The sequence below is a fragment of the Ruditapes philippinarum genome, unplaced genomic scaffold (genome assembly GCF_026571515.1).
Source record: "Ruditapes philippinarum isolate M1 unplaced genomic scaffold, ASM2657151v2 ctg6819_1_1_1_1, whole genome shotgun sequence".
NCBI classification, from domain to species: domain Eukaryota; kingdom Metazoa; phylum Mollusca; class Bivalvia; order Venerida; family Veneridae; genus Ruditapes; species Ruditapes philippinarum.
This window is the reverse complement of record NW_026859377.1, coordinates 59134-83620: the sequence shown is the minus strand read 5'-3', so window position 1 is coordinate 83620 and position 24487 is coordinate 59134. Positions and strand designations below refer to the sequence as shown.

Below are 24487 nucleotides of genomic sequence, written 5' to 3'. Positions count from 1 at the left end.
TTTGACTTACATAATTTTTGTATATATATAAATTTTGATGCTTTAATGGTTGTATTGAATATATTATTCAATATTCATGTAAGATAGTTTCACCCATTTTTTATTATTGTATTTACTCATTACATTTGCATTTTTACGGCTGCGTCTTAATTGACGCTATACGTTATAAACAAAAAATGTCATATCTTCTGGATATTCTGGGACGTTATAATATATAATGTGATTGTAAATAGTAATGACAAAAGTGGATTTGCTTTAAACTTTTTTCCTTTTTCAATGCATTGTGTTATAACCAGGATAGAATAATGTCTTGTACCTGCTACAAAACTTATTATTTCCACATGTAGAAAATTTATTGATTTGTATAATAAACTAACTCGATTTGTCAATGTATCAGTATATTTGGTAACTTAATTAATATACCGATTAAATAGTTTTAAATTGACAACAAATTAAAATAATTTCAATCTATATTACTTCTGCACCATTGTCTTAAATAAGTAGCTTGTCTACGGAAAATGGTGGACTTCGCAGGCATCTTAGCGTAAAAACTGATAACGATCGCCGATTTGCTTTTCTCTGTGACCCTGCCAGCTTGATAATGTCAATTAGGCGCACGCGCATGTTAAAGATAAGATCACTATCATTTAGTGCAAGTGCTCATTTCATATAGAAAAGTGTTTTATTCGAATTAAGCAGATAATATATTGCAAGCAATAACAATATAATAAGATAATATATTGACAGTCTGATAATGTGTTCAGCGGGCCTACTTAGAGATTTTACTTTGCTCATTATATCAGCTGCAGCTGCTATTTCTGTTGTTACAGGTAAGAAAAAAGTAGCTTAAATTTAAATATAAATCTAGTTTTAGCATTGTGACATGTATTTTTCCTTTCTTGTTTTATTTTGCGACTATATGCTTTTATTTATCAGGTCGTTTAAGTGTAAGTGTTTTAGTCTTTTAAAATATCACTAAATACAATTATGTCTTAAAGGCACATTATGCCTCAGAAACGAATATATTTGTCCTTAAGATAAAGCGAAAATGAGTATTATAACGTGTAAATAATTGTTCGGAAGCATATTATACGCTATTATCTGAAAAAAAGAGCGCTGAATGTATAAGGAATTATTGTCATAAAAGCAGCTTAAAACGTAAACAAAGAAGTTTGTTGACTACCATACAAAATACTCAATCACTGTAGGAATTGCCGGACAGCAACAACAGCAAACGATGCTTCAAATTTTTGGCCAAAAAGTTATTCTTTGGAAATTACAACATGTTACCAAAGTATGAAGATTTTTAAATTAATCCTCCGTTCGCATTCTTTAGGTATGTGTCGTAATCGTTATTATCGTACATTATCATTTAATCGTGTGAGAAATCTTATCTGTACAAAGTTTCTATTTAGTACAGCATAAAATACCGTCGGACACACCAAACACTATCGCCATGATTGGTAAAGACTGGCGAAATATTGAGTTGTCAAAAGAGCTGAACAATGTGTTTAGTTACAAAACCTATCACATTATAAAAGAGACCACAAAAGCATACATGCTGTACAACAACAAATCCAAATCATCTATTAAAGACAAAGTGAACAAAATTTGCAAAACACAGAACAAAGAATAAGACAAAGAAAAACAAACCAAGGAACAACAACAAACAAAACAGACTACAGTGTATATTGAATATTCTGAACATTCCCTTGAACGAATTTTACAAGCATTTATCTAAAGAAACAATGCGCCCGTGGCCAAATGGTCCTTCAACTGATTTTACTAGCATTTATGTAATGAAACAAGGCGTCCGTGGCCGTGTGGTTAAGTTCGTTTACTTCAAACCCCTTCACTGCTATCACCCATCTTACTTTTCATCATCGTACCTTCAACATTTTAGCATCGTGGTTTCGTTATCAAATAATTTAAAAAGAAATGTGAACTTACGTTAAGACCTTCCAGCAAATATATCACTTAATAGCAGTCTTCCTGAAAACTTTGAATGATTTTTTGGTTTAAATATTTCAGCTGATCCCAGGGTATGGCTAGATGTTCCTGTGGCTGGTGATTGTAGAGGTGATACTATTATCACGTGTTATTATACTGATCTACCACTAGCCACATGGACTTGGAGTCGAAAATTTGGGAATTCTTGGCAAACGTTAATGGTAAATGGAACACAAATTGGCCCAAGTCCTGGAATTGTACGAGAGCGGAAATTTAAAGCCTCTTCATTCTCGTTGATTACTATAGGTGCAGATAGCATGGCACGGGGTTGGTATAAATGCAGTGTTGGAAATTATGAAGCTAAACAGAGATATTTGGATATGGAGTGTAAGTATATAGTTGTAAAATATATACATTTTGACATGTTAAGTTGCCCGTTATAATCGGTAATAAGCTGATGCAGCCCTCGCATCTAGTCGGCAATACCAATGTATACACGGCCATTTCAATGTAGTATATATAGTACTACAGCGAAAACTTTTACATATTAAATTCAAAGGAGCTGTGTATATAGATTATAGAAACTTCACCGTTATCCAATGAACAACAGCTGTCAAGCAAAAGTGACGAATGCTCCCGAAAACGTTTCTTAAGCATTTCGGAAAGGTATTATGAAAAGAAAAGAGAATGTAAGTAGCCAATTGCTTAATATTGTTCTTGTGAAATGAAGTGCTATTTATAGCAAACTTACCACCTTGGGGATGTGGTAAATATTTATTCCTACTTATTTCAAAACTCTTCAATGCATGACAAAGTTACAGTCCAGACACGAATGTGCATCTTAAAACTCTTCTTTAGAGAATGATCACCTTCAAACTATAAGTTTGACCTTGACCATGAAGGTAGGGACGTGGGTCTTGATGTGATAGTAAAATCCTTTAATGCATGACAAAGTTACAATCCGGCACGAATGTGTATAAACTCATACTGTGACAATGTGAAACTTCAATTTGTTAGTGTGACCTTGACCTTTGAGGTAGTGACGTGGTTATTGGTCGGGACACATCGTGTAGACATTTGTGCAAAGCTATTTCAAAATCTCTCAATGTATAACAAAGTTACAGACCGAACATGAATGAATTGGGGACGCACATACAGGCGAACATACAGACAGGCGGACGGTGCGATTTTAATGTGCCACCCTACGGGGACATAAAAATTATTGCAGTATTAGTCAAGTATTTAATGCACGACCATTTAACCTGTTAAACGTCTCTATGTGTATATTACAACAAATTTATAATAATGCAAAAAGAAGAAGAAAAATAAATTTGCAAAAGCCGTTTATGGAAAAACTTAAATGTATTTTTGCATTTTAGGCAAACCAGACAGTGTCTTGGTCAGCCGTGCAGAGGATCAGCATCTAGAAATTTTATTGGCAAACGTCCATCCTTTCCCAAAGATAAACTTAACCTTGACGGTATGAAACTTTTAAATTATACCTTAAGATAGACATATCCCATGTTACCCCAAAGTAAGATCTAACAATAATCTTTAAACACTTCGTGAAGAGCATCCTAATTTACAGAAGGTCAGTGGTTCGACTCAGGTACCCGCTTGTGGATGAAATAATATAGGGAGGGTCGTCCTTCAGCTTCCTCCACTAACACGATTAAAAATCGGGTATAAATTTATTTGCACAGGCTTTATGTATGCAACTCTCCATTATAATTAGGTAATTAAGTATAGCAACGAAGAAGATCACAAATGAAAAGGTAAATATGCACGAATGAGCAAGTAATTTGGAAAGTTTACTCAAAACTTTTTGATTTTTAAAACAAAAAATGGCGATGATCACTGGAATAAAAGGTTTTTCTGAAACATAATACAATATGTAGGGCAAGCTTTATTATCAAAATTTAATTTAGCACCTCAAACACCCCATTTAAAGGTAAAATTACCATTTTTCACGTTAGTTCACCAAGTATATAGAAAAGTTTTTTACAGAAATCCGTAACGTTTTCCAGGAACTCCGTGACAGTTACTGTATCATAAGAACCCCAAACAAGTTATCATAAAAACTCCATCCTTCGTGTAACAGTTCCTCCCCCGTGACTATGGAGAATTATAAATAGGCACATGGCATTGCGTTTACAGAGTTGATGTAACAGCTGCAGGCGCTGTTGATATCACCGCTGTTGCTACAAGACTTAGGTTAATCTTAATATGAAATGGCAAGTTAAAGCAACTGTTTCTTTTTTAATTCAAGGACTCTTCCCTTCAACCAGTAGCCCTAGATTTTCAACATTACTGTAGGGGAATGAGGTGGACAATTACTTGCAAATGGGTTTCTACAACACCACTGCCTATTGGAAACTTTTCCTACAGACTGGTGGTTACAACTATTACAGACACTGTTTTTACAGGAAATATAAATTAAACGTATCAAACAGCTGATGTGTTGCTCTTGTATGAGTTAATCATTAAAGGATTATTTGCAATGAATGAAAATTTAAATCTTTGTCAAAAAAGATAACAGTTCTTTGTGTCGAATTTAACTACTCTTAACAAAATGCATTCGCAATCAAGTTTTTGTCCTAATAGATACTACTTAAAGAATTTTCTTAAATTTTCGATTTCATCTCTTCCAAATGAATTTATTTTGAACTACACATATATATGGCATTGGTCTTACAATGCAACTCTTATCTCGACGCATCGGCTATGCAGCGCATTCTTTCTTATCAATAGTCTTTATATAGACCAAAGTTCGAAGTTCAATTTCAATCAATTTCGTGCGCGACGTTAAGGTAGAACGCGACACTTTGCAAACCTTCAAGCAGCGTTTTGAAAATTGGCATTCAAAAAGTTGACCATATTTCTGATGAGATTCCCTTTTATTCCAATAGTTTCAGCCAATTTTTGTACACACGACGTGAAAGTTGACAATCAAAGTCCGTTTTTTTATCATGACGTCGTTGCGTATCCTTGACAACTGTTAAGGGTATCACAATTTTTGTGTAAAATTTGATGTTCAGTTTAGCCGTATTTTTCGTATTTAAAGCGATTTATTAAAAAAAAATTCTGAAATAAATTTTTGATTTTTTTTCTTTAAACGTCCTTTAAAATGTATACTTAGTCAAAACGACATAGGGGGTCACCGACTCAATTTTTTCCGTACACGTGATTTTATTTCCCCCACCCCTTTAGATAAAAGTCACACTATCACGGGGGTTTGTTATTTTGTTTGTCATAAAAAAGATCGCCCTGTGTCAAAATCGCGCTATAAACGGCATTTTAAGCCATTATGACCACGGATACAATAAAGGGTACGATAATCGGTATATCATAGATAGACAAGTAAAAATAAGTGAAATTTGAAATACGTAGATGTACAGGACCGTATATCATGCAATACGTATATGACTAATATACCGATGATCCGGACACTCGTAATATACGGGAACTTTGTATGTTCGTATTTTACTTAAATACGGATTTTTTACAAGGTCAGATATTACCAAAAATAGGATTTTTTTTCTTGTTAATACGGATTTTGTATATCAAACAGAGAATAAAGATGTTCTTCAGAATGACCCACTTTCTACAAGAGGAAAGGAATAATAGTCTGATCAATAACATTAGATAGTAAAACTTTGAGTAAAATGTAGTATGTCCTAGTTTTATTAGCATGTCGACTGCATATTGATAAAATGGTCAGTGAACAGAACATATAAAACATCATTTGATAGTAATGTTCTTAATACAGCGTTCATGGTGAATCCTCAATTAAAGATCCTGTAACACAATTTTTTATGGTTTTTTTTCATACATATGATGCTCAAAGTAAGATTTGTCAATATTGTAAGTTCCAATAAGCATCGTTTGTAAAGATATTACCGAATTTACCATTTTATGTAAATAAAGGGAGGTAATTAGAAATTTATTTTCTATAAATTCTAAGTCAAATTTTCCAAAAAAAGATGAATGCATATAATTTATTGATTGATTACTTATAATGTGCACAAATATTTGCAGTACATATTTTACATATTCTTCGATGTTTGAAACTTGTTTTATTTGCATAATAATATACATATATTATTTCTTTAAGAGAGGTATAGCGGGCCTCCTTGGCCGAGTGGTTAAGGTCGCTGACTTGAGATCACAGGTCCCTCACCGCTGTAGGTTCAATCCTCACTCGGGTCGAAATCTTTCATGTGAAGAAGCTATCCAGCTGGCTTACGGAAGGTCAGTGGTTCTACCCAGGTGCCCGCTCGTGCCTGAAATAATGCCCGAAGGGGCACCTGGGGTCTTCCTCCACCATTACACACCTCCTCTATTGTTTGTGACAGGTCTATATTTTTCGGATAGACCTGTTGATACAAAAGAAAGTCCGTTATGAGGTCTATCGTTTGCACGTTCACAGGTCTGTTCTAGTCAGACAGACCCGGTCATGAAAAACACGTGAAAAAATAGACCTGCCTATGCGTAGACAAAGAAAACATGAAATGCAATCAATAATTGAAAATGAAAATAAAATGTAAATAAATGATTGTCATAATATTCCTGTATTACAAAATCTGGATACTTTCTTTTAAACAAGATTACTTTTATTTCATGCACTTAGCAATTATTCCAACATCCCTATATTAAATCCTTGAATAAAATAAATGGATAGCATATCAAAGTTAGGACACATTTAACATTTTTCTTCTGTCATTAAGTTCACAATATAACAAAAATGGATGCTTTAAGTTCATTTCTATGAAACTATAACAGTTATCACCGCATACTTATCAAGATTCTCAATCACCTAATCCATAATAAATTCATAGTACATAGAAATTGTACCAAACATTCATATCGAAAAAATATAACAAAAATATGTCCGTTTCATTTGTGATTCAAATAACGTCCATTTGATAAACATTTTGCCTAGGAAACCGCAGGAAACCTAGGAAACATTCCAACCCTCGGGATCAATCAGATTGTTAATCCCCGTTACCCCCCCCCCCCCTTTTTTTTTTAGTTGGGCTTTCTACTGCCTTTCATTTCAACCCGCGAACAATCAAAACTGATTTCCCCTGAAAACCCTCGAATCCAGGGCTCAGGTTCAAAGAACGTTAAAGATATAATCCAAACCTTGCTTATAGTGACATGCAGAGACAAGTACTCAAAGTGGATTAGTTTACAATGGACACATCTCCCATTAGTTTTTAAAATACCGACAAAAACGATAAGGATATTATTAAAAGAAATCTTGAAAAAGAAATTTTAATATAAAGTTATAAGTGTTAGTGTTTTTGTAAAAAAAATTATATGATGAGCGATAATTTTATATTAGAACACTTTATAATCTGCTATATAAAATATAATTTCGGATCATGTATCTTACACTTGTCATGCAACAATATACATATGTAAGTATTTCGTGGTCTGCTAGGTATCCGGACATTTGCCCCTCTGACTGTTGCCCCCTCGGAGTTTGCGCAGTTTTTGCAATGGCGGACATTAGCCCCCTCATATCTTTGGTAGGGCTCCATGGACATTTGCCACCCCCACCCCCATGTTTTAAAAATGTTAAAAAATTTGATTGTTGAATTGTTTGTTATAAAAATTAAAATTCATCGCCTATTGCCGAAATTTCATTGTGTTTCAATAAACAAAAACTCTCGCACAAATTTGTGAAAAGAAATTAGCATCCATAAATAAAATACATGAAATATATACACGAGATCACAGGGACCCAGCACAGTGTTGGAATAGTGTAAAACGTAATTCTAGAAAAAAAATATACTTATATATAATATATAGACGTATACTTATATATAATATATAGACGTCTATATATTATATATAAGTATACGTCTATATATTATATATAAGTATATTATTTTTTCTAGAATTACGTTTTTACAATATCCAAACACTGTGCTGGGTCCCTGTGCACGAGATAAACTTTTGACAAGTTACAAGTCGCCACAGCGAACAAAAAGGGGGTAAAACTGTTCGGGGGGGGGGGGGGGGGGTAAGGCAAATATCCTAAAATTTGAAATTTTGAAATGTCTGATACGAAATACTATCAACATAATTATACACATTTAGCCTTTTTATTATTATTTTAAAGGGAAAAACCAAGTTTAATGTAAAATAAATACTTTATTTAAGCAGAACGTTGATAAAAGCTTACCTACTTATGCGCTGTGTTAAAAAATAATCTTTGTGCATTACATCAAATGTTTCGGATCAGCCATTGCTCAAGCCAATATAGTTTTACGGTGTGTAAGTTGGATATCGGCCTCGTACATCGATCTTTCTGTTTAGGAAAGACCTGGTCACGAATTTCATGAAACACCTCGAGCGCTACGCGCTCTCGGTGTACATGAAATTCGTGACCATGTCTTTCCTAACCAGAAAGACCTCGTACTCGGTCGATATCCTATACAAAAAGCTGGAAAAAAATTGACGAACAAATCTCGGCGGGACGCTCTAGGATGGCCCGACTTGAGTGTACGGTCGCCCATATGGGCTTTCCGGCGGCGACCTTAAATAAACGCATTAAAAAAAAGTATATACACACAATTATATTTCGATTTCTGATTCGTTCGCCGGTGGTGTTGCATTTCTGTTGCACTTCTTTACATTAACTTTTTCATCCCTTCCAAATGAATTTATTATAGTCTAGGCATGTAGACGTATACTTTTAACTGTAAACATGTATATTACATAGAGTTAATATTTATTAATTTTACATGTGGTCCTAGGAAGTGGCCGTGGAACGGTAGTATCATTTGACAGTGTATTTTAATCAAAATATATTAACTGGGTCTAAATGCCAGACATTGTTTTATTAATGTAAATCAAATGGTCAAACAAATTGGATTAAAAGGTTACTGTTACCCATAATGTTAAAAAGACTCTATATTGTAAATACCCCACCACCCCTGCCCTGTGTTTGTTTGTCCTATGTATAAAGTATATAAGTGTATGTGTCCCCCATATGCAGCATAAGCTAAACACATACACTCAAGTATGAAGGGTCCATATATTTATCAAAAAAGGTCACTTCATCACATTATGGGTAACAAAGGTATTTCTTATAGCCATGTTTTGGGAATTTATCATTTTACACTTGACCATTGATTGAAACAACCAAGTGTTGTAATAACATTTTATAATTTATTACATTTTAACATCTAATAGTTGTACAGATACTATACATTGGAGTGTAACGGGCACCTGCTACATCTCTATCCCGTTCGCGTGACAAACTTGTCGATGTAGGTCAATCCAAAAAGTAAGAAAATTTGCAAAATTTTACAAAATCGGATTGACCTCCTTATTTTGTAAACAGAGAATTTTCGGCCAATCACAACAAAGGAGGCAATCACTTTCAGACCAATTGGAACAGTCTTAACTAAGCAGGTGTTCGGCTGAAATAAGTAAACACAGTAAACAAACGTACAAATTCTATCATTTTCCTGCTAAAATAAATTTGGCACTCGAATGTATGAGTATCCGATCAAATTAGTACCCATAAGATTGTATCTCATTGAATTGGGGAATTACGTTCCTGACACTGCTTTAAAAAGATTATCTTTGTTTTAAATTTATGATATTTTTATAGTTGACCTGTTATAAGAGACGGTATTCTTAATAAACGTCTCGGCCTTTTAACTTTAAGTAAATTAAATATGCGGTTCACTCTCTAAATACACGTAATTTTAACTAGGCATGGGAGTAATCCCATCTTATTCCTATCACGGGTTACGTACTCATATACATGTACTCGAACTTGTGATAGGAATTATGGCACATACGTAAACACATGTACCGATAAAACTATAGTTTAATTAACACTATTTCCCATATAAATATAGTACGTTTTAAATGAAGTATATGCTCGCCCATATGGTTCATTCCGGTGGCGAGGGTAAACAAAGCAAACACACACATATACACACAGCTACAATATCAATTACAAAACATACAGGATCGTTACTTTATTATGATATTCTAAAATGATACGCAAAACAAGAGAAAATGTATTAAAGATGTTTATTTACTTGTAGAGTCGAACGTGCTAACTCTGTAATTCAACACCAACTGAGCTAACGTTTCAAACATAACTGTTGCTTCACACTAATATAATTGACTAAATTTCATTTATGAACCGTATATTTTAATTTGCCAATAAATTCGCACAGTTATTTAGCATATACTCTGTCAAATTGCTGCAATAGTTTTTGCTTACAAATGAAGTTCTGGGTTTTAATAGGTGAAATAAAATACATATCACTCACAGTATATCACTCATAGTGTGGGTAATACAAAATGTATTGCTTTGCAGACCATCTTGTAGCCTATGTATTAATTTATGATTGAACTTCCGTAAAGTTCTAAATTTACATAAAAATATATAGCTGCTTTTTGTTCCTTATGGCATATTTATCGATTCTCAGCTGTATTTGTTCACGCAGCATTCGCTTTGCCGTTGACCGCCTGATGTCTGTTTACAATTCCTTATGAAGTAATTAATCATGCTTAAAAACAAGAAGACAATTTGGTTGTTTTTCGTACATTTTTTTTTCAGCAAACATAAATGTCACAAAATGGAAAGGCGATAGTTAATTCAATAAAACTGCACTTTGACCAAGCCACTTAAACTAGACAATTGTTGTTACATATCTAGCAAGCTTCATACACTCTGACCGTTCCTTTTTTCTCAAGTAACACGTTATATTGAAATCTGCCTGTATTTAGACTTTAATTAAAGAGTTTGAAGAGCCATCAGCATAACCTGTACCACGTGACGACTCCCAGAAACTGACTGTGGATGTTGCAGCTTTGAAACCCGAACGAAATAGTTTCTTTGCAAAAGCTTGCATTTCAGCACGACGAATCTTCATATCATCGTCGCTATCGCTAACGTTTTTATCCGATTCACTGGAGCGTAATAGAATTGAAACAACACCGAGATAATATTTATTTGGTACTATATCTCCTTAGGGCCATCGCGACACACACATAACTCGAAACAAAACAAAATTTAAAATTACAATGTTGAAAAGTCAAACGAACGAAACCACGATGGTAAAAGGTCAAAGGTACGATGATGAAAAGTCAAAAGTAGGATGGGGTAAAGTCGAAATAATAAAATCACGCTGTTAAAAACACGACTTTCCATCATGCGAAACGGAACGTCACAGTGGATGACGAAAATATTTTAACCAAGGAAACTATAACAAAGAATTAATAGTGTTCATGGGTTTTGGATCAAAATGTTAGCATAAAGTTCGTACATTATAGAAAATGCAATGCCATAGCAATGAAGGACAAGGAGTTTGAAATCAAGGAACTAAACCGCTCGGTCGCGGACGCCTGTTTCATTTAATAAATGCTAGTAAAAATCGTTGAAGGACCATTTGGCTACGGACGTCTTGTTCCGCCAAATAAATGCTAGTAAACTTCGTTCAAGGGGAATGCCTGTTTTTTTTGTTTTTTGATTAGGTTTTGTCTTTTGCAAATTGTTGTTGTTTTGCCATTCACTTTGTCTTTAAGGGAAAATTTTACCACTATGCCAGAGGAGCAAGAATTGGTATACTTTGTGACAGCGCAGATTTGACATGTTGTTGTACAGCATGGAGGCTTTCGAAAGTAAACACATTGTTCGGCTCTTTTAACAACTCAATATTTCGCCAGTCTTTACCAATCATGGCGATCGTGTTTTGGCGTTTCCAGGTGGTATGTTATTACGAATTGTAGTATTTTATTCTGCGAAGAACGACGACAGTTATTTCTGTATTCTCTAAAAGATACCTACGTTAAAGATGACGTTGACAGTGTCAATTTCTTATGTCATCGTTTTCGAATATTTTTATAAAGTTTTTTGCTGACATTTAAAGGTTTTTCGGATTGACACATATTCTTTTAATATGCATAGCTCAGTTGTACTACAGTAAGTATGCAAAGGCGGTATTAAAGTAATATTAGATAAGTCAACATGTTTTATTCTATTAATAGCTTTCGTAGATAAGATCACTGTCATTGAGTACAAGTACTCCTTTGATATAGGAACAGCTTTTTTGTTTAAATTAGGCTGCAAGCATATTTCAAACTATCTGATGATGTGTTCAATGAGCCTATATAGAGATTTTATGCTGCTCATGCTATCAGCTGCTATTTCTTTTGTTACAGGTAAGAAATGCTTGTTAAAACTTATATGATGCAATGATGTTTGTATTTCTATTTCTAGCATTATGGCGTGTATATTTTCTGTCATGCTTTATTTTGCGATTATATGCTATTTTTTATATCGTTTAAGTGTGTTACTATTTAACGTTTTGTTGCAATTAAATAGCAGCAAATAGAATTAAGCAGATACATTCTGCCTCAGAAAGATTGAATTTGTCCTACTTTAAAAGGAGCGAATACGAGTTCGTTCTATAGCGTGTAAATAATGGTTTGAGAGTATGTTAGATGCTTATCACATAACGAAAGTAGCGCTGAATGTAAAATTATTGTCATTAAAGTAAGAAAATGTAAACAAGGTACTTATTTGACTTCCATACAAAATACAAACTAATTGCTGAGAAGCAACAGAAGCAAACAATGGTTCCGGTAATTGGCCAAAAGTAATTCTTTGGAAACTATAACATGTTACCAAACTAATATAAAACAAGAGGGCCATGATGGCCCTAGATCGCTCACCTGAATTATCAAACTCATCCAAACAATTACCTAGACAAGCATTCTGACCAAGTCTCATGACAGGTGAGTCAAAAATGTGACCACTACAGTGTTAACAAGGATTATCCATATTTGAGCAGTGCGACCTAGTTTTTTACCCAGGTGACACATATTCAAACTTGACCTAGAAATCATCAAAACAAACTTTCAGACCAATTTCCAGGATACTTGGATCAAAACAGTAGCAACAAGAGTGTTAACAAGATTTTTCTATTTTTAGCTCCGGTGACCTAGTTTCACATGCGATTTCGAACTCATCCAAGCAATTACCTAGACAAACATCCTGACCAAGTTTGATGATAATTGAGTCGAAAATGTGACCACTAGAATGTTAACAAGGTTTTTCCATATTTGGGCGGTGTGACCTAGTTTTTCATCAAGATGACCCATGTTCGATCTTGACTTAGAAATCATCAAAACAAATTTTCAGACCAATTAACAGAATATTTGGATCACAACAGTAGCCACTAGAGTGTTAACAAGATTTTTTCTATTTTTAGCTCCTGTGACCTAGTTTTTCATCCGAAATGTCCATGTTCGATTTATTCCCAGCAATGACCTAGACAAGTTTCCTGACCAAGTTTGATGACAATTGAGTCAAAATTGTGACCACTAGAGTGTTAACAAGGTTTTTCTATTTTTAGCTCCTGTGACCTAGTTTTTCATCCGAGATGACCCATGTTCGAACTCATCCGAGCTATCACCTAGACAAGCATCTTGATCAAGTTTGATGATGATTGATGCAAAAATGTGACCGCTAAAGTGTTAACAAGGTTTTTCTATTTTTAGCTCTGGTGACCTACTTTTTCATCCGAGATGACCCATGTTCGAACTCATCCAAGCTATCAACTAGATAAGCATCCTGACCAAGTTTGATGATGATTGATGCAAAAATGTGACCACTAGAGTGTTCACAAGGTTTTTCTATTTATAGCTCCGGTGACCTAGTTTTTCATCCGAGATGACCCATATTCGAACTCATCCGAGCTATTATCTAAACAAGCATCCTGACAAAGTTTGATGATGATTGGGTCAAAAATGTGACCACTAGAGTGTTCACAAGGTTTTTCTATTTTTTAGCTCCTGTGACCTAGTTTTTCATCAGAGATGACCCATGTTCGAACTCATCCAAGCAATTGACTAGACAAGCATTCTGACCAAGTTTGATGATGATTGGTTCAAAAATGTGACCACTAGAGTGTTCACAAGGTTTTTTCTATTTATAGCTCCTGTGACCTACTTTTTCATCCGAGATGACCCATGTTCGAACTCATCCAAGCTATCACCTAGACAAACATCCTGACCAAGTTTGATGATGATTGGGTCAAAAATGTGACCTCTAGAGTGTTCACAAGGTTTTTCTATTTTTAGCTCTTGTGACCTAGTTTTTCATCCGAGATGACCCATGTTCGAACTCATCCGAGCTTTCAACTAGATAAGCATCCTGACCAAGTTTGATGATGATTGAGGCAAAAATGCGACCGCTAGAGTGTTCACAAGTAATTGTGGACGGCCGGACGGACGACGGACGACGGACGACGGACGACGGACATTCACCGATCCTAAAAGCTCACCCTGAGCAAGCTCAGGTGAGCTAAAAAAGGCGATTCTAAGGCAAAATGGGTCTTAAAATTATCTTGAAGTATGTGGTCGTTTTCCGCTACGCGTATTTAACTGAGCTTCAACAACAATACAGGTAGCCGCATTTTATGAAAGTTTTATTAAGATATTCATCTATTGTAAATCGTCTTTATTACTAATAAGTATGTACAAACATATATGAACTTGATTCTAATACGGCTTCCTCGGCGTTTCTTGGACATATACGGCAATCGTTTTAACCGTTATCCTTGTAACAGAAATGTGAACTTTCGTTAAGACCTTTCAGCTAATATGTCGCGTAATAGCTGCCTCTCTGAAAACATTTAATGTTGTTTCTTGTTTAAATATTTCAGCTGATCCCAGGGTATGGCTAGATGTTCCTGTGGCTGGTGATTGTAGAGGCGATACTATTATCACGTGTTATTATACTGATCTACCACTAGATACTTGGACTTGGAGTCGAAAATTTGGAGATTCTTGGCAAACGTTTATGGTAAATGGAACACAAACTGGCCCAAGTCCTGGATCTGTAAGAGAGAAGAAAATTAATGGCTCTTCATTCTCGTTGATTACTGAATATGCAAATAACATGGCACGGGGTTGGTACAAATGCAGTGTTGGAAGTTATGAAGCTAAACAGAGATATTTGGATGTTGAGTGTATGCTAACGTAGTATTACATATGAGCCGTGTCACGACAAAACCAACATAATTGGTTTGCGACCAGCATGGATCCAGACCAGACTAAGCATCCGCGCAGTCTGATCAGGATCCATGCTGTTCGCTTACAAACCCTATTACAAGTAGAGAAACTGATAGCGAACAACATGGATCCTGATCAGACTGCGCGGATGCACAGGCTGGTCTGGATCCATGCTGGTCGCAAACCCATTATGTTCGTTTTGTCGTGACACGGCTCATATAAATTCTTTTGACACATCATTTTTAACCGGTTGCAAGCTGAGAAAGCCTCTAGACGACAATAACAGTTTATACACGGCCATATCAATGTACAATAAAGCAGCATTCATTTTGAGTAAAAATTAGAAATATTACATAAATTTACAACTGCTGTGTATAAAGATTATATAAACGTCACCATTATCTATGAAAAGTGACCGTTATCCAATGAAAAGTGATCGTTATCCGATAAAAAGTGACCGTTATCCAATGAAAAGTGGCATCATAGCATAGCAGTATTAGTCAAAAGCTTGCATAACTCAAACCAACAGGCGAAGCTATACATATGTAGCACAAAACCATTAATGCACGGCCATCTCCCTTAAAATGTCTACATGTATAAATTACAACAAATTGATAATGCAAATGTACTACAAAATAGAAAATGATTAATAACTTTGTAGCAGATTGATCATTATTAACAAGTTGGTCTAACGTTTAATAAACTTAATACTGGTAATAGTCAAATATGAACAAATGGTCGTAACTGTTTGCATGGTAGTGCACTCGAATGAAATATTAGGCCTGTGTCAATAACGTGTTAGCATATTTCCTTCAAGCAAGTTTAATTTGGTATAAAAGCAGACTTAACTAAATGTGTTAATCACGATGCAAAGATTTTTAAGTTATTACATACATAAAAGTAGTAGTATATCGACCTTAATAATGAAGCCTCGTACCCTCTGTACATTCCAAGTGTTTCTGCTTACGTACATGTGTTATTGCAATAATGCTAAATATCCCAATTTTCCTTATAAACATTAACTCTATATATAGATGATGGTGTTTCTGTATTTCAGGCAAACCAATCAACTTCATTGTCAGCCGTGCAGACGATCAGCATTTAGAAATTATACTGGCAGACGTGCATCCTATCCCAAAGATTAGCTTAACGTTAATGGTATGAAACTTTTAAAGTATGTCTTTAGATAGACAAGTCCTATGTTACCCTAAATTAAAAATCTCAAAATAATCTTTAATCTCTACCCGAAGAGCGACGGTATTTACGGAAGATCGGTGGTTCTACTCAGGTACCTGCTCGTGAATGAAATAATATACACAGTGGCATCTTTTGTCTTCCACTGAAAAAGTCGTCACATGACATTTACAGTGTCGATGTTATGGAAAGGCAGCTGTGGCGTTCCATACAATATGACTGCTACAGTTGCTGTCGTTGTTGTTGTTACTCTTTAATCATGTTACAATAAATGATACTAAATATGAGATGATTTTTTTATTCCATTCAAGGACTCATCCTCTCGAATAGTAGCCCTAGATTTTCAACATTACTGTGCGGCAAATGGGTGGACAATTACTTGCAAATGGATTTCTACAACACCATTGCCTATTGGAAGCTTTTCCTACAAACTTGTGGTCACAACTATTACAGACACGGTTTTTACAGGAAATATAAATTAAACTTATCAGACAGCTGATACCTTGCTCCATTATGAGTTAATCATTAAACGATTATTTGCAATAACTGAAAATATAAAACTCTGTCAAAAGATAAGTCTTCTTTGTGTTGAATTGTAATATTCGATTGAACATAGTCATTAACCAAATAGTAACAAAATACATTCCTAATCCAGTTTTTGTCCTAATAGATACTATTCAAATAATTTTCTTAAATTTTCGATTTCATAATCCCTTCCAAACAGATTTATTTTTGAACGGCATTGGTCTTACAGCTCAATTCTTATCTCGTCGCATCGATTATGCAGCGCATTCTTTCTTATACGTAAATAGTCTTTATATAGACCAAAGTCATTACGTTCGGAGCGAATAAATGCTTTTCAATTTCCATCAATTTTGTGCGCAACGTTAGAGATACCCAAGGATATCTGGAATTGTAAAATGTTTACAATTAAAAGAACCAGTACTAGTATATAAGTCAGAGTTTTATTGAACTTTCACTCCTTCAAAATACATTAACTAAGTTTATTTCAAAACATACGTTCGACTACATACATAATAAAGGCTATTTAAATTACCAAAGTAAATTATTTCATAAAGAATTAATAATATTCAACATGTCTTATTTTAAATAAATCATTCGTAAAATAATGTTAATCAACATCGCAACAAGACTTTTGTCTCACGCTTTGACACAATTTAAAGACACACTAAATGTTGTTTGTATCATTTGAAAAAAGTATTTGGAGTGCACCAGACACATACACATACTGCGGGTTTTATTAGAATTATGTCAGGATATTTTCCCGCCATTGCTTTAACTATACTTATTTTATCAACGTCAGGTATGTTTCCGTTTCTATTATTTAGCATTTTTAGCTTATTTTATTTCATCATTTTATTTATTCTGCTATTGTTATTGCTGTTGTTGATGATAATGTTTTGTTTAGTTTGTTGTTGTTGTTGTTGTTGTTGTTGTTGTTGTCGTTGTTGTTGTTGTTGTTTGTGTTGTTGTTGTTGTTGTTGTTGTTGTTGTTGTTGTTGTTGTTGATGATGATGATGATGATGAGGATGATGATGATTATTATTATTATTATTATTATTATGTTGTTGTTGTTGTTGTTGTTGTTGATGATGATGATAATGATGATGATGATGATGATTGCGCCGTGGCCTAGTGATTAAGGTGTCTGCCTTTCAATTTATACAGCCCTTTTGTGGTCATGACCGTTTTTCCTAGTGTAACACGGTAAACAGAAATCTTCTCAGCTCAACGACAGTTATCAGATATAAGAATAGACAGAAACGGACAAAAATTTGCACTGACCAATCAATGCCTGAGATTTTAGACAGAACTCAAAAAATGTTTCATAACTTTAAGGGCAGCACTTGTTACTTTTAAAAAACAGAAGAACATGTCAGTAGAAATTATTTTGAGATCAATCACAACGAAATAACCTGCCCCGTCCGGGAATTGAAGCCAGTTCGCCTAATTTACCGTCCAACGCTCTAGCAATTGAGCCAACAAGACTTTATAGTCTATATCGTTCTGTTTATATACTTTCCTAAAGATGTAAAGACTCGGGCTATGTTTATATATAGATGTAACGTACCTTGATCTGTAACTAATTTTCGTTAATATTTCGTCCCTTTTTTTGGCAAGAAACTTAGTAAATGTTGCAGTGTATTTAAGAACTGGTCTGCTATACATGTTATTTGTTAATTGATTATAATATTGAACATTTGCAATCTGTTAACCTCTAATGGTATTCATATGTATGAACAATTATCATTTTATGAAGGGGAAACATCACCACGTTCTGTTTTCATTTATGCATATACATGTTTTTGTGTTTATTCTAAAATATAGGTCAGAAAGTTTTGTTACTGTTTTACTAAATAAATTATCTCATGCTGGTAAACAGTTTTAAATTTTGTCATTCGTCATTTAGAAGTTGTGTAAATGTTAATTGAGATTTAAAATTAACATAAGTGTGTCCTAGTTGCATGACAGTATAGAAAGCTTGCAACACGGAGTATGGTTGTCAAATTTGTTGATTTCAAAAATTACATTTAATTAATCGTGGGTTTAGGTGTTTGATCTAAATGCCTTTTTCTATACACAAGAAATAGCATAGTTGTGTTGCAAATGTAGCAGGGTGTCATTTTATCAACAAAGACGGTCGTAATTCACGACGTCTTTGCTGCGACAACGTTACGCGACGTAATCGTCCAAATTGTAGCTACCGTTGATAAAACATCACCATGAATGAATATGTATATTGTAATCAAATATGTAGTAATCATATAAATAATAGTAAATACAGTACTTCAGTCATTTTCAGAAAGCCACTACTTAAGACAAAAAAATACATTTACGATAACTCTTACGAAAAGAAACGTCTGTTCATAGCAAGGTTCATTCGATGTTGATGCTCACACACTTTATCTGCTTCCAGTTTTACAGCTTGATACATGCATTGAACACAATCATGTTATGCTCAATCAAAATTGAAAAAAATAAATAAATGATTTAAACTGATAAATTTTTCTACCAATTGAAAATACGATACGGGTCTTAGTAATTAAGAAGTTCACTACGTATACATATATAAAAGTAAAAACAAAGTCGAATCACAAAGCAAAATGAAATTTCTTGTTGTTGTTTTTTCATAATCATTTGTCGAGCAGACCGTACCCTTGTCATAATTTACCGAAATTTGACGGAAAAGACCGGGAAAAGTTATTAGGTTATTATTGAAAGAATTGGTATATAATTATATGTAATATAAAAGAACAAAAAATGTTAAAAATGACTATACATTTACATATCAATGCGTTATTTTTTTTTTTTGCTTTTTCTAAACAACCAGTTGACTCTCGGGTGTGGCTAGAAGCACCGGCGATTGCAAACTGTAGAGGGGATACAGTTTTGACGTGCCATTACTGTGACACGCCTCTGACCACGAGAACATGGAGCAGGAAAATTGGGGATGTTTGGGAAATCATCATGGAAAATGGGACACAAACAAGCCCCTCTGGTCGTCTTTCTATAAGAGAGGAAATCAACGGGTGCTTCTCCTTGATAATCAGCGGGGCTGACAATATGGCGGCCGGGATTTATAGGTGCGGAATCAACAAATATCAATCGGCTGGGGTAGAATTCCTGGTTGAATGTAAGTACAAGTTAATGTTTTTGTCATAATTTAAAATGTTAAAAAAGAATTGAATATTATAATATTTTAAGAAACTTTTGAGACATACATAAAGGTTATTTTAAAAATGCATGAAGGTTATTTTAGTATACTTTATTTATTCAAGATTTTATTTTCAATGTAGATCTAGATAACTCTAATAAGGCGTTCTTATTAGGTAGCGTATAGTATTGTGTCCAAGCGTATGTAGCTAAATCACTATATATGCATAAATATAATAACAGAACTTTCCACTTTGATATAAACTTTGAAATAATTGGAAAGAAACTATGAACTAAGTACATGCTTGTACTAATATCATTTGTATATTTTATATACATCAGGTAAACCAGAAAATGTCGAGGTTCGCCTGACTGTTGGGATGTTGATAGAAATAAGAATGAACACCGTTTATCCAGTCCCAGATATACATTTCATGCTAACGGTATTTATTTGTAAAGAAATCTTTTTGTTTATAATTAATTGAAATTTTAACCAGCCACCGTACATTATACTTCTGTATATTTTTTTTCCCTGTAAGGCAGCACATTCTTTGCACATATTTGTACTCAGAATAATTTATCACATACCCGTTCCGTAAAAACGATTTTTCATGACCGTGCATATATCGTCGCTTGAAAAACGTTTTGTTCTAAGTGCCAATTTGTTGTTTTTGAGAAAAAAGCATTTAAAGATTTAGTATTGCATAACTTTTTTATTTATTGTCGGATTTTGAAAATTTAAAAACTACTAAATGTGGTGTCAGGAGAACAGCTCAATATCGTTAAAGATGTGTGGATTTTGATATTTCCGTGCTTAAAAACCTAAAAAAACATTTGGAGATAGAACAGTCCTTGTAACTTTTTTCAAAAATTGTTAAAATCAGAGTGTTCAATGTGACTTAGAACATTATGTCTTTTAAGTTGAATCGATTTATATCATATAAAACAGTATGTTTTATCTTTAAAAGGCTGACAAAAATGCTCTCGGCTAATTATCCCTTGATTAGTTGACTTTGACACTACACTATTTCTTAGATCATATGTATCTAACTACATGAACTATGACATTCGAAATCTTATTAAAATCCTTAAATCCATTACATTATTAAATGACATTTAAACAAATAATTTAAGTAAATAAAGATAAAATACCCACATAAATTTTGTAGAAATTATATCTATTTTTATAACTTTGGCCACAATCAAAGTGATTCAATGTCTGGAAAAAGAAAGTTTTAGCCGCAAACCGGAAAAGAAAACTTTCAAATTTTCTAGAATGCTAGGAAAATCTTTCAAGACTTTTTTAATGAAAATTCAAAAGATGGTCAAATTCAAATTCCTTCCAAAAGTATGAAATAGTAGTAATTATTTTGTTATGCGCTTTACATGTTCTGTGTGTTGATAAGAAGTTCTTATAATTGAAGGTATGTTAAAAAAATGGTTCTATAACTTAAATAGTCAATGAAAACATATCTGCTAGAAAAGACCTTAAAGGTGGAGCAGGCATGACTTATATTTGGAAAATGTCATATTTAAAGATTGTTCGTGTACAAAAACAATACAAACATAATGCTATATAAATATTCATTTAGAAATTCAAAGTCAAATTACAAGACAAACAAAATAAACGTATAAGAATATTTTTCTTCCTTCTGTCTTTGGTATAAAATGTGTTTACTTTAAAGCAATCTATTAGTAATATAACATTAACGGATTCGAAAACATATATTATATGTAAACGTATAATATCTATAAATTTTCTTAAAGGCCTTTTTTGCTTTTATCTTAATCTCTCAAAAGCCTGAGTTCTGTTATAGTTTCCAAAATATTCCACATTGGTCAGTAACCTAAACCATCTTATGCTTTTGTTTCATATTGGCAATGAGTAAAGTCAATTTTTTAAACTCATATGTGTCTGTTATAACGATAAATAATTGGTTTCTGAGACAGAACGTACCTTACGTTAAAGAAACTTTAGAACATATAACAAATTTTATTTTTTACGAATTTGTTTGATGAAATTGTATGATCACAGTTGTTTCTATCCGAAAATACACATCCGAAATTACTTTCAAATCATGATCAGTTTTGCTTGTTGTTTAATCACATGCAGTAAATTTACAGGACTGAATACTAAAATGTCAATGATTGGAGGAAATAAATGAATACACAATATCATTCAATACTTATATTTAGTATAAATATATTAAATAAACAACAAACCATCTAACTCAAAATGTTTCGTACAACATGGCGGATGTCCTGCTATCACGTGATTTGATGCTATGTTTTGATACGATAATTTTGGATTTAGAACAGTATGCTGCATATATCCCACAGGTCACGTGACATTTATCGATGATATGATTAGTCCAGTAAGTTAGAACAGTCTATTTATCAAGACATAGTAAATTTGTGGAGATAGAACAGGATGATTTCGTTGTAATTTATTAATGAAGCTCTGAAGCACTAATATAACATGTCAATGAGATAGAACAGTCCATTACGGACAAAATTGTGTATTTAACTTGTTTTTGGAAAATTTGGAGATAGAACATTACAGTTTTCAAGCGACGATATATTGACGTCACGTCATTTGCGTTAAACAAAATTCATAATTATAGCGTTTAGGTGCGCAAAGTATTAACGCGTCGATTCTAAATTACTTCAACAGGGTCTTATTTTGGATGTGTGATAAAAAAAGAATATTATATTCACGTAGATTGATTTCTGAGTTTATGAATTTATTGAACCATTTTGCATTAACTTATATTATGTTCGCATGCATAATTTGATTCATACACTCTTTCAATACAGTATATTTAATGATTTAAGGCGTATAATTTAGGTCATCATAATTAAATATATAATTATGTATGGTGTCTACAAAGGGACATCAACTGCAGTTTATCATTGGAAATATTAAAGCGCAGTTATTTTACTTGTGTATCGCAGTTAAGTACGAGTTCTTGTACACTTCAAAATATGTGTGATTATTTATTCAGTTTATCAATGAGGATTCAAATTGAATTTAAAAATGTTTTTCTTCAGAAATATGCAATAACATGTATATGTTTTCCATGAATATTATCAAAAGTGTAGTTTAATTTCCGATGCCCTTTAAAGTAGTTCTATTACATATTCTAACACGACCCGCATGTTTCCCTATTGAACATAGAAGAACCGAAAGTGTGTGTTATTATGCTATAAAATCACTGTTTGACGTTCTATATTTAGAAATGTGACGTAATCATTAAACACGTGACGTAACCACTAAAAATGTGACGCGCTGATAATAAGTACGGCAACAAATCAGGCGCAATTTAGCTAATTATCATGTACGGCAGCATTTATTTGTTGATGTCGTGTTAGAATCGAAATAATATATCCAAATCGGAGATTTTATTGCTTGATAACATCACTGTTTGTCGTTCGGATGCGCATCATTATATCACTCGGGCTACGCCCTCGTGATATAATTCCCCGCATCCGAACTCCAAACAGTGATGTTATTGAGCAATAAAATCACAGTTTGGGATATATTATTTCTTAAGTATGTTTATCTTTCAAAAATAAGTGCATATTAAACAGATATATAGACGTGGATAAGAAGTTCTATCTTATTTTATTATATTATTATGATGAACTATTGAGAAATATTGATGAAATAAAATGCGTATTTTAATTTTCGGTATTTTCACTGTAAAAAATTATGTTTCACTGCAGTGAAACATAATTTCCGTATTTTAACTGGTGTCTTCACGGACTACTTTCTTATAAATTCAGTCAATAAACAAAATTAAAAGAGAACTCTTCTTATGCATTGTAAGAATATAATCAACAGAAAATTCAAGTTTTTTTCTATAAATACAGGATTTATTTTCATCGTGTGGTATGAACATTATCATATTTCACTCGTGGCTACTGCTATTTATTTTCATAGTTCACAATGAAAATAAATTCTGTATTTATAGAAGTAACTTGAATATCCTCTATAATTATATCTTTTCAGGACGCAGCCAAGCGGACTACACAAGTTTTATTTTCATATCCAAGTTGTAGCGGCCACAGTTGGCTACAAGACTGCGTCTGGGTCTCAACTTCAACATTTTCAGCCAGCCAATACACTTACGAGATTGTTGCCAAGACAATGACTGAGACATACTTTTCAGGAGCACTTTAATATAGAATTTAATTGAAGCAAACAAGTTTTTTTCTTTAAAATTTACGGATGCATACTTCATGAATTTACTTCTAAATGAAAAAAAAACACGAGTACTATACTGGCATGCGAGCAGTTCCCGTACAGAAGCAGTACCCGTATTTTTCGTTTAAACGTTTGATTTTTACTTGCTTTCTTCAAAAAATTGATATCAAATCAAGCAGATGCATAAACGAGACAAAATATAAGTGTTAGTTTTTCAATAGGTATAAAAAGTTTTCATTTTAAATCACTTCCATCTGTGCGTTGTCAAAACGTAACCTTTTTAATTTTGGGGGATTCCGTCCGTGCGCGCATGAGCAAAAATACTTACATGTGAGGCCAGTAAGGGTTTTCCACTAATATCACCTATGTACAGCTAAGTAGGAAAGTTTATGAAATCAGAATTTT

At 33.5% G+C, this 24487-nt stretch overlaps 3 protein-coding genes across 3 annotated transcripts; all 3 read left to right on the top strand.

Moving 5' to 3' along the window:
• The first annotated feature begins 670 nt into the window (after positions 1–670).
• LOC132756306 (uncharacterized) lies at positions 671–4461 on the top strand. Its single transcript, XM_060747341.1, has 4 exons — positions 671–830; positions 2032–2337; positions 3330–3430; positions 4220–4461. Exons 1-4 carry the CDS (start codon positions 755–757, stop codon positions 4388–4390), a joined length of 654 nt encoding a protein of 217 aa, XP_060603324.1. The 5' UTR covers positions 671–754; the 3' UTR covers positions 4391–4461.
• A 7542-nt stretch (positions 4462–12003) lies between these two features.
• Positions 12004–16776, top strand: LOC132756305 (uncharacterized). Its single transcript, XM_060747340.1, has 4 exons — positions 12004–12150; positions 14658–14963; positions 16064–16164; positions 16512–16776. The coding sequence occupies exons 1-4, from the start codon at positions 12078–12080 to the stop codon at positions 16680–16682; spliced, it is 651 nt and encodes a 216-aa protein (XP_060603323.1). The 5' UTR covers positions 12004–12077; the 3' UTR covers positions 16683–16776.
• A 596-nt stretch (positions 16777–17372) lies between these two features.
• Positions 17373–24285, top strand: LOC132756304 (uncharacterized). The gene is made up of 4 exons (XM_060747338.1): positions 17373–17524; positions 19553–19855; positions 20218–20318; positions 23888–24285. Exons 1-4 carry the CDS (start codon positions 17470–17472, stop codon positions 24056–24058), a joined length of 630 nt encoding a protein of 209 aa, XP_060603321.1. The 5' UTR covers positions 17373–17469; the 3' UTR covers positions 24059–24285.
• The last annotated feature ends 202 nt before the right edge of the window (positions 24286–24487 follow it).

Coding starts and splice junctions, on each gene's coding strand:
- LOC132756306 (XM_060747341.1), top strand. CDS start 755: ATGTGTTCAGCGGGCCTACTTAGAGATTTTACTTTGCTCATTATATCA. Junction 2,338..3,329: donor GAGATATTTGGATATGGAGT/GTAAGTATATAG, acceptor TTTGCATTTTAG/GCAAACCAGACAGTGTCTTG. Junction 3,431..4,219: donor AGATAAACTTAACCTTGACG/GTATGAAACTTT, acceptor TTTTAATTCAAG/GACTCTTCCCTTCAACCAGT.
- LOC132756305 (XM_060747340.1), top strand. CDS start 12,078: ATGATGTGTTCAATGAGCCTATATAGAGATTTTATGCTGCTCATGCTA. Junction 12,151..14,657: donor TGCTATTTCTTTTGTTACAG/GTAAGAAATGCT, acceptor TAAATATTTCAG/CTGATCCCAGGGTATGGCTA. Junction 14,964..16,063: donor GAGATATTTGGATGTTGAGT/GTATGCTAACGT, acceptor TCTGTATTTCAG/GCAAACCAATCAACTTCATT.
- LOC132756304 (XM_060747338.1), top strand. CDS start 17,470: ATGTCAGGATATTTTCCCGCCATTGCTTTAACTATACTTATTTTATCA. Junction 19,856..20,217: donor GGTAGAATTCCTGGTTGAAT/GTAAGTACAAGT, acceptor TATATACATCAG/GTAAACCAGAAAATGTCGAG. Junction 20,319..23,887: donor ATATACATTTCATGCTAACG/GTATTTATTTGT, acceptor ATATCTTTTCAG/GACGCAGCCAAGCGGACTAC.